Raw genomic sequence first — 12,446 nt, 5'->3', positions numbered from 1 at the left:
TAAGAAGAAATAAACTCTAGCTTGTTATGAAGTTACGAAGTGGCTCGCCTACGTCACTTTTGAAGCGCCCTCAATTCTCAAAATAAAAAAAATGGCCGTGGTTCAAATGGGTAACAAAAAGAATTGGGAAATTCGTATAAAATTCAGGGAAACTTTATTTTGCCTACTTTTTTTTCACAATTGGAATTATAAAATTATCGCATGTAAGCTATTCTAACGTTTATAATCGGACAGTTTTGCGAAGCCTAAGCTTATCTGTACTACATTCTGCTCTGACATCGATTCCGCCAAGTTTCAATTCTCGATGTTCCAAATACTTTTCAAGCTTCCTTTTATTGTAAAGTTGATCCGTGAAATTTATTTCAGCGATTTCGAAGAACGGTTTATGAAAAGTGGTTTGAGTGTGAGAGTGTATTACGTGCAAAGCTATGTACGTACCAACTGGGCATGGAAGGCTGTATACGTCTATACGTAATACTATTGGGAGAGCTTGAGATGTTGGCCGAGTAAGAACGTATGCCTATACGGGCTCCAGATATACCTTCTTCTTTTTGTCCTTCTTCAAAGACAAAAGTTTATATGCTTCTCGTCGCCTTTTACCCATTTGGTCCCCTTCTAACTGGAAAATGAGTAAAAGAGGTAGAGGACGACCAGCTGGTAGCCTAAACCAGAAAACAAAATAAGACGTGCAACAACGCTCAACCTATACGTTAACTGGCCTAGCCTCTAACCTAAGATGTTTTTCCAGAAAGGACGATGAAAGCGAGGAGGAAGTTTCACCTGGTTCTCTGGAGAGAATCTTCCAACGAACTGAAAATTATTCGACAGGACTTTCACAAGCGCCAAAGGACTAGAAGATAGTAGTGGAAAACCTATACTTTCTCAACTTGATGGACTGAAAAAGAAATGCGACAGTCTGGAAAGAAAGTGACGCAACTTAAGGCAACACAAGTTTCCGTGTAAGCATCTCACGATGAACATTCCACCCAAATCAATTAGCAAGAACCTTTTTTTTCCCAACGAAACAACATCAGAATGATCGTGTTAAAGACAGAAGAGAATGAGGACTGCATCAAGCTTGCCAGGGAGCCTGGTAGATACTTGACAAGGATGAAATGCCAGGATGCCAGATAGAGAGTGCCGATCGAGATGGGAGAATGGTAGACGGGAGAGACCGCGATTTTGCTTGTTATAAATTGTCTTTCTACCAGGACAAAATCTTCACTTTAAAACACGAACGGCAAGCACTGCTGAACGAGACGTGTTTCCTCGTAAATGATCCAACGAAGATGGACCTCCAGGAACAACGGAAGTGGTCTAAGAAGGTCCAAGAGTGATTGTTTCAACAGGGGGGAGAGACTGGGGTTTTATGGTGGATGCTAGAGAGCGCCGTATGAGAATCAATACAGATTTGAACATTAAGGTTGAACTCCGTTATTGATTGTTTTTCATTTCTCAACTCTTCCTCATCCACCCCCCCCCCCCTCTAAAAGAACGTTGATTTCAACCATCATTTCATGCTACCCAATCTTCCGGATGAAAGTATGCATTTAGTCCAATACGCGTCTGTCAAAGCATTGACAATTTCACCATGCACGTGTACACTCCGTCCATAATCGTTGAGCTAAAAAACTATCCCGTTGGGCCACGAATTGTGCACCTACACATGCCTACCCAATGGGGAGGGGACAAGGACCGAGAAAATTAACCACTCATCCGATGGGAGCCGGGCCACAATGTAGCCAATATATGGCCTGAGAGTGTCATATCCAGACTTAAAGGGGTGCAATATAAAGGTATAATAAATATCTATGATTGGGCGTCGATGAATGTGAACTCTAGTTTCATGGCCCAGGCTTATATTGCCCGCACCGGGGCCCTGTACATGCTTGTTACACAACTGGTAGTACCAGCTGTTGGCCTTCTGTTAACCACCTGAGGGGTCTCAATAATACATACTGAAACCATAAGTAAGCTAATGAAACTGTTTACCAATTTCATCAATAGCAAACACCACACTGTGTCATACGAAAAACAAAATTTTCGTTACACTGACGGTGCGGTTGATATCCCATTAACAACTATTTTAGCAAGGCCCCTTCGCTTCAATAGCTAGTCTATCGAAAACTCCGAGAAACAATGTGCTTTTTATATCCTATTGTAAAGCCGTCCTTTGTAGCCGTCAGAATAATTGTAAAGTTGTTGTGAACATTCCAGAGATACGTTAGGTCTACGCCGTTAATTATACCCTGGTATTGGTTGCCTGATTGAACACCAAAGCGTATAATTAAACCCAGTGGTAGAGTTATTATAAATATTAGATTCGATCTTTTGCTCATTCTGGCCTTATAAAGGAATCTATATCAAAGGTTGCGGGCCTCTCCTTCCCACGCAATTATTATCTCATCTCCCTATACATGTAGTGTGCAGTGAGATTGAATTGAATTGAATTGAATTTATTGTCCACAATCGAAAAATTCGGCTTACACGAAACGAAACGGGGAAAAAAGCAATAGTATAAGTATCAATAGAGTGAGATACACATACAGTAATACAAACATATAAACAGCAAGTTCTACAAATAAGAAACTTCTCTTCTCACTTGGTGAATTAAATATATGGATAGAATTAGGCACAAATGAGTATCTGTAGCGGGCCCTAAGTGTACGTGGTGCCGGGCATAAACGCAGTCCAGAGCGGTTGTAAATGTATAGTGTTCAAGCAAAGGGTGTGTTGGGTATTGCATGACTTGTTTCAGAAGTGAGATGGTATCACTATGACCGTTTACAAACTCTGCTTGATACTGGTCGAGTTTGTCACATCGTCAATAACAACCAACTGTTCTCTCTGAAAATAAAATCCCTGCAACAATTTTTTAACAAAGTTGCCTGCAAATCCGCCTTATTTTATAAGTCGCCTTATTTATAAGTCATGTGTGTACTACTTTGTCCTTTAACAACATGGGGGAACACAATAACAATAATAACAACAATAACAACACCAGCAACATAAAGAGCAACGACGCCGACAGAAACGGTACAGAGCAGAGCAGAGCAGGCTAAATATCTGCAAGAACTTGCCAACTGAACTGCCTCGGTTTTGGTCATTTCAGGTTTATTAACGCTCATATATGCCTACATTTCATTCTAATGCGGGTTATGCTGATACACGTTAATGGCAGCCATATGGGACAAACACTGCATAATATATCCGCGTATTAATTGGAATTCATACGCGTATTAATTGGAATATATACGCGTATATATTATGAGCCAATCATATGGCTTAAATATATCCGCGTATTAATTCGAATATATCCACGTATTAACTCGAATATATTCACGTATTAACTCGAAAATATACACGTATTAAATAAAATACATATGGAGATTAAATCCAATATATGCACGAATTAATTAGAATATACACGATAAAACAATTCCGCTCTTGCTGTGTACATATACCAACGATAAATGTTTTGGCGGGCTCGCGAGATCGCTTCAAAAAGCGAAACTTTACACATGTACAATTAATACGCGTATATATTCGAATTAATACGCGGATATTTTATGCGGTGTCTGTCCCACATGGCTTGCCATACACGTACATCATGCTTTGGCAAGACGAAATCACCCGTCGACAGGTGTGTGCGCCTCCCAGATGTGATTGCAACAATATAGGTTTGGAATAATAGACCTGTAATTGAAGAACAATATATCGGTCAATAAAAGCTTAACCAATCAATACCGGTACTGTATATACGCTATCGCTATATCGTATGACGATATACAGCTGTACAATACGGTAAATAAAAATTAACAATTGCTACGGAGTAGACCGAGCTATAATAATACCTCAATTATTATTATTATTCATATTGTATTAATCTGGAACAATTTTTTGTATAGATATTTTAGTATAAATAGTGATAAAAGTCTAGATAGGTTGTATTTGTAAGCCGAGAAGACGGAAAACAAGTGATATTCGTTTATATAAGTTTGGACCGGACATACATCGCGAAAGATTCAGATAACATTTCTAACTATGAAATAACGTTTGGACCAGTTATTTTTAAATCGGAATGGAACATAGGGTCAAGGAAGAAAAACCCAGTTGTAATTGTAAGGAAGCAAAGACCAACCACATTTTATGTTTGTATCATTTTGTAACTTAAAGAAGAGACGTCGTACCTAGTGTTAGACATTTTGTAAAGTTTGAAACAAGGTATTATCTGTTGGAGTTGTTTAATGACGTCACCGTGTCATCCTTGTGAATGATGAACAATGGATCCAACGTAAAACTTAGAAAGGGTATCGATAAGATACGGTAGTGACCACGTCATTGTCATTCATGAACATTGGATCATAAATCAAAGAGAAGAGAATTGTAGCATCATTGAATTGATAAACGACGGACAAGATACAAACCTTGAGAAACAATAACCCATTGTCTTAATTGATACAATCTGCATAGAGATTTCATGTAGTCCTTTATCATCGTGACGGATAAATCAAGAATTAAAAACATAAACTGAGAAGAGACTACAACATCTGACATCATCATCTTTGAACTTTTTGTTTTATAAAGACATGGAACGGAATTACTTGCGGAGAGGTTTACCCACAATCACCCGCATCGGTAACGAACGTAGGAGTGGACATTGATTGGCATAAATGGCTATACTAGCTCAGTGATCCAACCGGCAGCGCTGGGGGCTTTCAACCAAAACGGCGCCTCGTACGAAACTAACAACTTTCCGTCACTGCCAGGAATTCTGCATCTTCGCCCCATAACGTGGCCGGAGCCTCCGGCTTGTTAGACTCAGCGGAACACCGGTTTCCGAGCCAATAATTCTCTGTGTCAAATCTACATCATCTCATTGATAACGAACGGACTTTGGTATAAAAACGAAATCAGACAAATTGTTTAAAAATTAGTAAAAGAGCTAAGCTTTTATCAAGATGAAAGAACGAAAATTGATCACTCTTCTGATTGCGATGGCAGTGTGCTTGATCCTAATTGAAATCTGCTGGTCTTCTTTGTGGGGCAATGCGCGAGTTCTCATGGAGGGAATTGCAGAACTGTCGTCATCAAACATGTCAACTCCAATTATCACAAGAGGTGGTGATGTTGAAAATAGCAACAGCTACACAAACCACACAAAGAGAAGCTCTTCGAATAGACCGCGTTTCCGTCACGAAAATCTCAGTTTTGTAGAATGTCCACCAATCAAGTCTTTCCATAACTCAGAGATTGTGAATCCTCATGATTTCGAGCTGTTACAAAACGAATATGACCGTTGTCGTCGGGATGCTAACGGCGAGTTGAAATCGGTCTTCGTAATGATAATGGTGGCATCTAACCCACTTAACTTCAAACGAAGATCGGTTTATAGAAAGCTGATGCAACAGGCGATCAAAAATCGAGAGAGACGGATTCAATACGTGTTTTTAATTGGCAAGACGTCGAATGAAACGATCAACACAAAAATTGACCGAGAAATTCAAACCCATCGCGATATTTTACAGGAGGACTTCGGGGATTCGTCTTACAATTTAACTTTGAAAACAATCATGGGAATAAAGTGGGCCGGTGTATACTGTCCCGAGGCATCATGGGTAATGAAATGTCATGATGACGTTTTCATCAATTTCCATCATTTAATAGAGTCCTTGGAAACAGTCGATCCTACGAGAAAGGTCCTTATCGGTTACAGGAAATTAAATGACACGCCAGTGCGTGATCCAGAAAGCAAACGGTTTGTGCCCAAAGAGCAGTTCTCAAGAGCCACGTATCCTCCTTATGTAAATGGCCACAGTTACGTCATATCCGGATGTTTGACCACGTGGCTCTTTAAAGAGTCATTGGCTGTTCCTTATATACCTCTAGAAGACGTATTCGTTGGTATAGTAGCGGAGAGGTTAGGAATATCAGTTCTTCATAGTCATATATATTTCCCAGAGAAACTCGACAACGGGGTCACTTATTTTTATCCAGGGATCGCTATGCATCTGAAAAGACCTGATAACCTCGACCAATATATGAAAGAATATAAAACGTTTCTTGCTCAATATAATGCTACACACCTATACCCCTAGGGTGAGGATCCTGCAGAATATATTTAGACTCTTCTTCACTTCAAAGAGACTGGAAAATTCACTCTTTTGATAGTGTTCACTGAATCACCTATCTTTGTAACAGTGAATTCCATTATCTCTTTGCAAATGAAAGTCCAACAAAGTTCGCACCAACAGAAAATAGAAAATATCATATTTTTTATGGTTTATTTTAAGTGAAACGAACGTTTTTAGGTAAGATTGAAATTCACTCATCAAAAAGAGTGATCATCCAAGCAGGATTCTCACTCTTCGAATGAAAAACTGGGTTTCCTGGTGACAAACAATTTGAAACTTAAATCGAAGAGACAAATATTCCACATTGTTAGTTGAAAACCCGTATCTCAATATCTTATCCCTCCTCACTCGAGATATGATTGATTGAATGTAACCTATCTTGACTACTGCAGGTGAAACCTTCAACTACTTCAGGAAGTTGAATCACAGTAGAGGGTCTGTGACGTCATCTGGACGAATGCTCTTCAAAAGCTTTATTAGGGCTATTATCATTTTTATATTGATTTATACTTTGACGCCTGATACATTTGTAAAGTTTGCTTAGCTGTCAAAGTTCTCTCTATTTGAAATTTCATAAATAATGATCTTTTAACTTTTGAAAAACTATATAAAATAGAAAAAACAAAGACAATTGCAGCTGATGCGTGCTGATGACGTCATCCATCCACTCTGTTTGTTGCCAGATGCATTTTGCAAAATATCGCAACATTTGAAAATAATCTCGATTTCGATGATTATGGACACACATCGATACATTGATTATTGATAATAATAATTTAATAATAATTTTATTTTGTAAATCGTAAAATCCTCAAAAGTGCTCTAAAACGCTATGTAATAGCAAATAAAGAAATATAAAAATATGACACAAAATATGTAGTAAAAATGCAGAATAAAATACAATATAAATGAGTATGAAAAATAAAAAGCATGCACGTTGGAGTTTGTTTGAGTATTGCACATGAAAGAAATTTAATACACAGTTTAAATATTACAGTAATGCTGTCTAAAAAGGAAGTTTTTCAGCTTTGATTTGAAGGTCGATACATCACGTGAAGTCACCTAAGTCGATTTAAATCGACATCTACCAGTACTAAATCGATAATATGTCAATTTTAAAACGGTAGAAGTCAATTGAAGCTGATAGAAAAGTCGAAGAAAATTAGTATATATCGATTTAAACCGGTATATGTCGATTCCCCACGATTTGAAAAGGAATGGCCCACCATATTGGACTTTAACCGATTCGGTGATGCGTGACAATACAAATAAGCACTTATACACTCGCATACCATTCAATGCTGGTTGATTCTAAAGTCAGATTGGTCAGTTCGAAAGATATCTTATATACCCAAAAGTGTATTGGTTAGTTTTGAGATAGACGTTCATCAATATGGGTGCCCTTCGACAGAATGTTATCATTTGCGCGGCCATCATTATCTTCCTGAAGCAAGGTAAGCCCCATTTTACAATGTTATATTGAGAATTTATTTTTAAGAATATATCACGAGTTAAGCTGGAACTTTCCTTTTAACTGAAAGCTGATAGATTAAGTGGCAGTCAGCTCAGCTCTCCATTTAGTTTATTTTTTTTTAGTATTACACACAAGTTATAGAGGCTAACAGGCGTTATTGTCGTCATTGCTATTGCTATTGTACTCGTTATTGTTATCGTATGTTTGTCGTTGTCGTTATTGTGCTGTTATCGTTATCGTATGGTAATTTGTTTTTGGCTTCTTTTTTATATAGCGCTTTATTCCAGCGATAGGTTTCAAAGCGCTTTACAGACATTATATTACCCCTGGTCAATGATAACCTGTCCCAGAGACAATCCCTCCAGTCGGCAGCAGTTATATACTGCGCCCAATGACAAGTTACCTCACAGGTACCCATTTAACCCCTTGGCGGCGCGGAGAGAGGCAATTGAGATAAAGCACCTTGCCCAAGGACACAAAGTAATGAACTAGGCAGAAATCGAACCAGCAATCCTTAGATCACGAGTCCGACGCCTTAGCCAATTGGCCTCGGGTCGTCGTCGTCGTTGTTGTTATTATTAACCTATGAATTTTTTGAAAACTTTATTTGATAAAATAAATGGTGGTTAATAACAAAGGTTATAAGAAACCGCAAAATATACAATAGGCGGCTTATCAAGGAAAATAAGAACAATTGTTAAATGTAATTTTTAGTCTTCCGTAAGCAAAACAATTGACACTACAGACATTTAGAATTCGTGATATCATATATACCATTCGAAGATATACGAATTGATAAATCGTAAACTACGAATGAAGTTAATTTGTTTAAACGAATTATTTTTTTTGTTCGATGGCCACTTAGGGGTACTTTCATGGGTTTCTCGCAAAAAAAAAAAAAAAAAAATTCTTGGACTTGATATCTTTTTCAGTCAGGGCACAACCGCCACTGACATTATTCCTCGTTTCTCACTACCCGGAAACTGGTCACTCTTCACCACTGTATATATACGGTCTTTCCAAGTACGCATTCGACGTTGAAGCTGGCGTAGAAGCTTCAATCACAAAGGATGGTGGACTACCTAGTGATAGGGTCCAAGTTGGAACCATTGATCGTGACTTGTTTTCGTTTGGTTGTTACCTTCGTGTGGACGAGTTGAATCGTTTTCGAGGTTTACGGTACGGTCAATACACAGGCGCAATAACAGTAGGAGGCAACGTAGTCTACAGCGGCTACACATTTGTGAAACCGAAAACAGGTCAGTTCAACGTTTTCTACCGGGTATTTCGTCACTAATAAATAAATGTCATTATTTAGAAGATGTCTTCCATATGAATTTTGGCGACTTTACTGTACAACCACAATCTGGTTCTATCGTAGCCAATTTTATCATATATCATTTTATCATATATATATATAGATATAAATATATAGATATATATATATATATATATATAAATATATGTATATGTATATATATATATATATATATATATATATATATATATATATATATATATATATATATACATATATATATATATATATATATATATATATATATATATATTCCCATGTGAAGGGGTGTACGGTGACACACAAAAGAAGTGAGTGACGCAAAGATGTGCATTGTCACTCAAATTTAGGCTATAAATTAGGTCACAATTCAAAGTTTTGCAATAATAACTGTATTACGTTTATTTTTGTGCGTGGAGGAGGGGGTCGAAGAGGTGTGAAGGGGCTGAGTGGGTGTTTGTACACACAAAATCTCCGCGACAATTCGTTTGCTCACTGTAAGGTGACATCTACGAAGAATCATACTTATTAAACTTACCACATGCATGCTCATAACAAATTGAAGCTAAGACAGCGCAAACTCCCATCACAACGATCAATACCTTCCCTTTCTGTTCGAAATCCAGCTTTACTCGACACACGAGGAGTACGGACGGTCACCATATACCCTAAGTCAATGACCTCTAACGAACTGGAGGAGAAGGTATCCATTGGTGTTGGCTGGTCACCTGGGTGTAAAACAATCACTTGGTCCAAGGGAAAGAAGAGAAATGTTAACACTGGACCGAGACTGAACCTTAAAACTACTGACGACGCTGGACTCTACACCATACGGAGAAAAGGACGGGCTAAGATAGGCTCGTTTGTCCAGATTCTAATCATTGCTGCAAGTAAGTTATGCCAGACGAGAGGTTTTCATTGTATATAGTATGTACTTGGAAAAACTTAAGAAAATGTCTATAAATAAAGGCAGAGTGACATGTGTAATTATACAATTCTTTTAAATGATGATGGTGGTGGTGGTACTAGTGGTAATGATGATAGTGATGGTGGTGGTAGATGATGGTGATGATGATCATTATGATGATCATGATGATGATCATCATGATGATGATCATTATGATCATGATGATGATCATGATGATGATGGTTTAAAGCAGGGTTGTCCAACCTACGGCCCGCGGGCCACAGTCCGGCCCGCCGCAGGGTTGCGTCCGGCCCGCCAGAGATGCTCTACGGTGCGAAATTTTAGTGAGCAGATTTATTGATAACAATTTGAAGCTATATAAACAATCATTCGAACCTTCTGGTTCAAAAAATTGCTTACATGTCAGTTTGTGGGACACTCTCTCAGCGGAGGGGGGGGGGGGGGGAGAAGGAAAGTAAATCAGTGTGCTCTGCGCGCAGTGCTCACGTTTTGTTGCCTTGGGCTTCGGGCAAAATATCGAAAAATCGAGCGTAGGGTTCATGCGGCCCCCTCCTTCATCATAATCATTCCATGTGGCCCTCCTCTGCAAAAGGTTGGACAACCCTGGTTTAAAGTGTCTCTAGTCAGTTTTCCGTTTTCTTATACATATTTTTCTTTTTGAATTGTTCTCCATCACAGCGTGCCCAAGAACTTATTGGTTCAATGAAGATACTAAAACATGCATGAAAGGAACTTACGTATGTAGAAATGGCGGTGTCCTGGCCAATAACTTGGACTATTGTATCTGCCCTACGTTCCTGCTCGGTGACCAATGCGATTGCTGTAAGTAAAAGAGAAAAAGAAAACAGTTCGCTAATTGTCTCATGATTTTGAAATGGGAAATGCGTTATTTAGTCGCAATATATGTATGTATGGAGTCAACTCCCTATGTAAAAAATTGTAACATTGAACAAACTTTGTTTTACAATCATGCAAACATATTTGTATTGACATAAAAAAACATAACATAACAAACAAAGAAAAGCAACCAATTTTGGAGTTTTAATAGCATTGAATCTTTCAAGCAATTGCAAAATCCCTGGCTGCGTACAGTACCCGTACTCACAGTTACAAGGGAAATATATATATATATATAATATATATATATATATATATAAATTATGCTGATTTCAGCTTTGTGCCCCGCACTCGCACTGGCACCCCTTGACGCCAGCAGTCAGAATTACCAGTGCTCTGGAGCCTCCAAATATTATTCTCACTGTGAAGTTCCACCCCCGCCTCCCATAAACACACACATTTCCAAATAACATTATACCTGAAGCTATCACTATGACTACTATTAAATATAACATAAACAGCATATCTTTATAGTGTTTCTTTTCTGTTTGATTTATTTTGGTTTTGTACCCGAATAGTTGCAGACGACGATGGAAATGATTTGCTTATTACTCACAGAGCCAAAATACAACCTGTGAGTTGTAGGGAACTACCAGGGGGTAACCCAACATGCAGAGGCCATTTGGTGTGCTTTGGCGACAACTACGGGTGCGAGTGTTCATCTGGATGGCATGGCAACGCGTGTGATCGAGGTAGGTGTCACCCTGTTCTAGAGCATTTATGAAGGGAAAAAAAACATTAAAAAAAAATGGATGACTAACTTTACTTCTGTCCCCCCCCCATCCTCCCCTTGTACCCCCCCTTTCACTCCTCTTCTCATAGCTCTCTTCCTCCCTTTTTTCTCCACACCTTTCTGTTTTTTATCCTTCTCCAGTTTATTCCCTATCCCCTTCCCTTAATCCTCTCTTTGTCCCTCCACTGTTTATCTCCTACCTCTCCTCTTCCCCTGTTGGTTTCTTTCTTTCTTTTCTCCATCCCTTGTCTACTAATCCCCTTTCATCCATCTTCACATCTATTTTAGAAGGTTGGTCTAGGACCATTTTAAATGATTGTGATATCATAATGTTCTGTCCGGTGAGTCGGTAGGGCCGTGTGGGGGGGGGGGGCTGAAGAAGCATAATTGGTCTCCACCCGTTCCTACAGCGTTCAACAAAATGTACCCTTCTTGTTTCTTTCCACTCTTACAGCTTGTCCTAAAGGTAAATGGGGAGATGGGTGTAAGCAGAGATGTCCCAACCACGAACCGGATTGTAACCGATTTTATGGACCTTCGAAGAATCTTATAAAGAATGGATGCACTCTATAGAGCCCTAGTACCTGTTTTATTTGCTTGTGCGATATGGACTTTACCTATGTTCCTGTTCTTCAAACTGTGTTTTTATTCTTTTTATTATTTTTTTTTGTGAACACCCGTGGGATCGTAACGAAAATACGAAGTGAAACCATGATCCCTAATTTCTTTTTTTTGGGGGGGGGGTGGGTGGCGGGATGGGGTGGGTACGGGCTGGAATTATTACGGTATGTGTGCAGTTTGAGATTTATAACCACTATAGCAGGCCCCTAGTCAGGCCGGTACACGAGACACATCACCCCGTACAGACTTCTCCTACCCCCTCTGCTATCTCTATCACAGTGATGTGTCCAAAACTCTACAGGTTAAGAAAGACAAAATAACAATGTGCCCCCTTCATTCATAAATTGTTGGCTGAATCTTCA

General features: G+C 38.9%; 2 protein-coding genes across 2 annotated transcripts; both read left to right on the top strand.

Moving 5' to 3' along the window:
• The first annotated feature begins 3,808 nt into the window (after positions 1 to 3,808).
• On the top strand, positions 3,809 to 6,971 carry LOC139982701 (beta-1,3-galactosyltransferase 5-like). The gene has a single exon (XM_071995751.1). It carries the CDS (start codon positions 4,962 to 4,964, stop codon positions 6,096 to 6,098), a length of 1,137 nt encoding a protein of 378 aa, XP_071851852.1. The 5' UTR covers positions 3,809 to 4,961; the 3' UTR covers positions 6,099 to 6,971.
• A 443-nt stretch (positions 6,972 to 7,414) lies between these two features.
• On the top strand, positions 7,415 to 12,176 carry LOC139982702 (uncharacterized). Its single transcript, XM_071995752.1, has 6 exons — positions 7,415 to 7,588; positions 8,541 to 8,867; positions 9,532 to 9,795; positions 10,512 to 10,655; positions 11,249 to 11,422; positions 11,918 to 12,176. The coding sequence occupies exons 1-6, from the start codon at positions 7,528 to 7,530 to the stop codon at positions 12,034 to 12,036; spliced, it is 1,089 nt and encodes a 362-aa protein (XP_071851853.1). The 5' UTR covers positions 7,415 to 7,527; the 3' UTR covers positions 12,037 to 12,176.
• Positions 12,177 to 12,446: the final 270 nt, after the last annotated feature.

The sequence above is a fragment of the Apostichopus japonicus genome, chromosome 16, assembly GCF_037975245.1.
Source record: "Apostichopus japonicus isolate 1M-3 chromosome 16, ASM3797524v1, whole genome shotgun sequence".
Taxonomy (NCBI): Eukaryota; Metazoa; Echinodermata; class Holothuroidea; order Aspidochirotida; family Stichopodidae; genus Apostichopus; species Apostichopus japonicus.
Note: the sequence above shows the minus strand (reverse complement) of the source record. Positions and strands in the feature narration are given on the sequence as shown.